Source organism: Bison bison, unplaced genomic scaffold, assembly GCF_000754665.1.
Source record: "Bison bison bison isolate TAMUID 2011002044 unplaced genomic scaffold, Bison_UMD1.0 scf7180017864379, whole genome shotgun sequence".
NCBI lineage: Eukaryota > Metazoa > Chordata > Mammalia > Artiodactyla > Bovidae > Bison > Bison bison.
In genome coordinates, this window is record NW_011494951.1 from 11,756,752 (window position 1) to 11,758,641 (window position 1,890).

At 39.6% G+C, this 1,890-nt stretch overlaps 1 protein-coding gene across 1 annotated transcript in view; it reads left to right on the forward strand.

The window, feature by feature from the left end:
- The window catches only part of LOC105001205 (olfactory receptor 5F1-like), a 3,199-nt gene extending 1,816 nt beyond the window's left edge, over window positions 1–1,383 (forward strand). The window contains exon 2 of the mRNA XM_010857377.1: window positions 1,304–1,383. Within this exon, the coding sequence (XP_010855679.1) occupies window positions 1,304–1,383 (80 nt within the window). The remainder of the gene's footprint in view (window positions 1–1,303) is intronic.
- The last annotated feature ends 507 nt before the right edge of the window (window positions 1,384–1,890 follow it).

Sequence of the window (1,890 nt, forward strand, 5' to 3'; positions counted from 1 at the left end):
AGTCAAGGCTATGTTTTTTCCAGTAGTCATGCAGGGATGTGAGAGTTGGACTGTGAAGAAAGCTGAGCAGTGAAGAATTGGTGCTTTTGAACTGTGGTATTGGAGAAGACTCTTGAGAGTCCCTTGGACTGCAAGGAGATCCAACCAGTCCATTCTAAAGGAGATCAGTCCTGGGTGTTCTTTGGAAGGAATGATGCTAAAGCTGAAACTCCAGTACTTTGGCCACCTCATGTGAAGAGTTGACTCATTGAAAAAGACTCTGATGCTGGGAGGGATTGGGGGAAGGAGGAGAAGGGGACGACAGAGGATGAGATGGCCGGACGGCATCACTGACTCGATGGACATGAGTTTGAGTGAACTCCGGGAGTTGGTGAGGACAGGGAGGCCTGGCGTGCTGCAATTCATGGGGTTGCAAAGAGTCGGACATGACTGAGTGACCGAACTGAACTGAACTGAATCATATAGAGTATTTTTAAGGTCCATTTAGCTTTTCCTTTGGCCTTCTTTGTCAGAATTCATGATTAGTATTAATAAGAGATATTGCTATATTACATATGTCAAAAATGCTTAAAATTGATTTCCATTTTAAGTTTTTGAATTATTTCCCCAAGAGATGCTTAAGTCATATTTCAATACTCAACTTTTAATTGTAGCAGTAAACCTTTTATTTCCCTTCTTCCCCTCATGCACATATATGTTCATTAAATAATAAGTATGAGCTTATGCAAACATATGCTATCAAGGAAATTGCTGACTGACTAGAATGCACCAATTAAAGTAGCACTCTTTGGATTCCTTCCATTCTCCATAGATTTTCCAATGCTTTTCTCACTTTCTCTCTCTCCCAGACTGAGACATATACACAAACCACAAGCAAACACATTCAACTATGGCAATTTTTAAGCAGTACATGGCTCCAAATCAGGTAGGTCAATGCTCAGTGAATGAATGTGACACATATTCTTTATAACAAGTTCATGGATTTCCTGCATATAGGAATCTGTTATCAAGTTAGTAATAAACATGAGTTAAGATGTGATATGTCTTAAAGTTAAGCATTATATGGAGTTAGCTAGAAATCTGGCTTAGTAGGACTCTGGAGGAAACTGAGTAGGAGCCCAGACTTGCTAAGGAGACAAGCCCTGAGATTTGCTGTCAAGCTAACCTTATGGCCTGGCATGAAAGGTCAGTCCATTCTAACATCCATCGCCCTATGGTCCACATAGTTGATCTTCACTAAAGGGATATTCATGAAGCCATCAATGTTGTTGGTTCATCCCTGGATCCTGCTCTCACCCCACAGGTCCAAATGGTTATCTGGTCCTGGAGGCCATGCTGCAAACTAATCAGGCTGTTCTCAGAGATGGTTCACTCCTTCACTGAGTGACTCACCCACATTTTTCTGTACCAGCTGGCTGCTCATTGGCTGTATTTTTCTGCTTTCCCTGTCCTGAGTATTCAATGAAATCATATACATGGTCAAGATATTTCATTAATAAATATCAATATTATATTCCTTGCATCAAATGCTTTAATTTCTAGTATATTTTAGAAATAGAAATAATGTTTGGAAGGTTAAATCCATTTATGCTGTGATTTAGGGCTTCCCCAGAAGCACTCTTTAACAAGTGGTGCTGGGAAATCTGGTCAACCACTTGTAAAAGAATGAAACTAGAACACTTTCTAACACCATACACAAAAATAAACTCAAAATGGATTAAAGATCTAAACCTAAGACCAGAAACTATAAAACTCCTAGAGGAGAACATAGGCAAAACACTCTCTGACATACATCACAGCAGGATCCTCTATGACCCACCTCCCAGAATATTGGAAATAAAAATAAAAATAAACAAATGGGACCTAATTAACCTTAAAAGCTTCTGCACA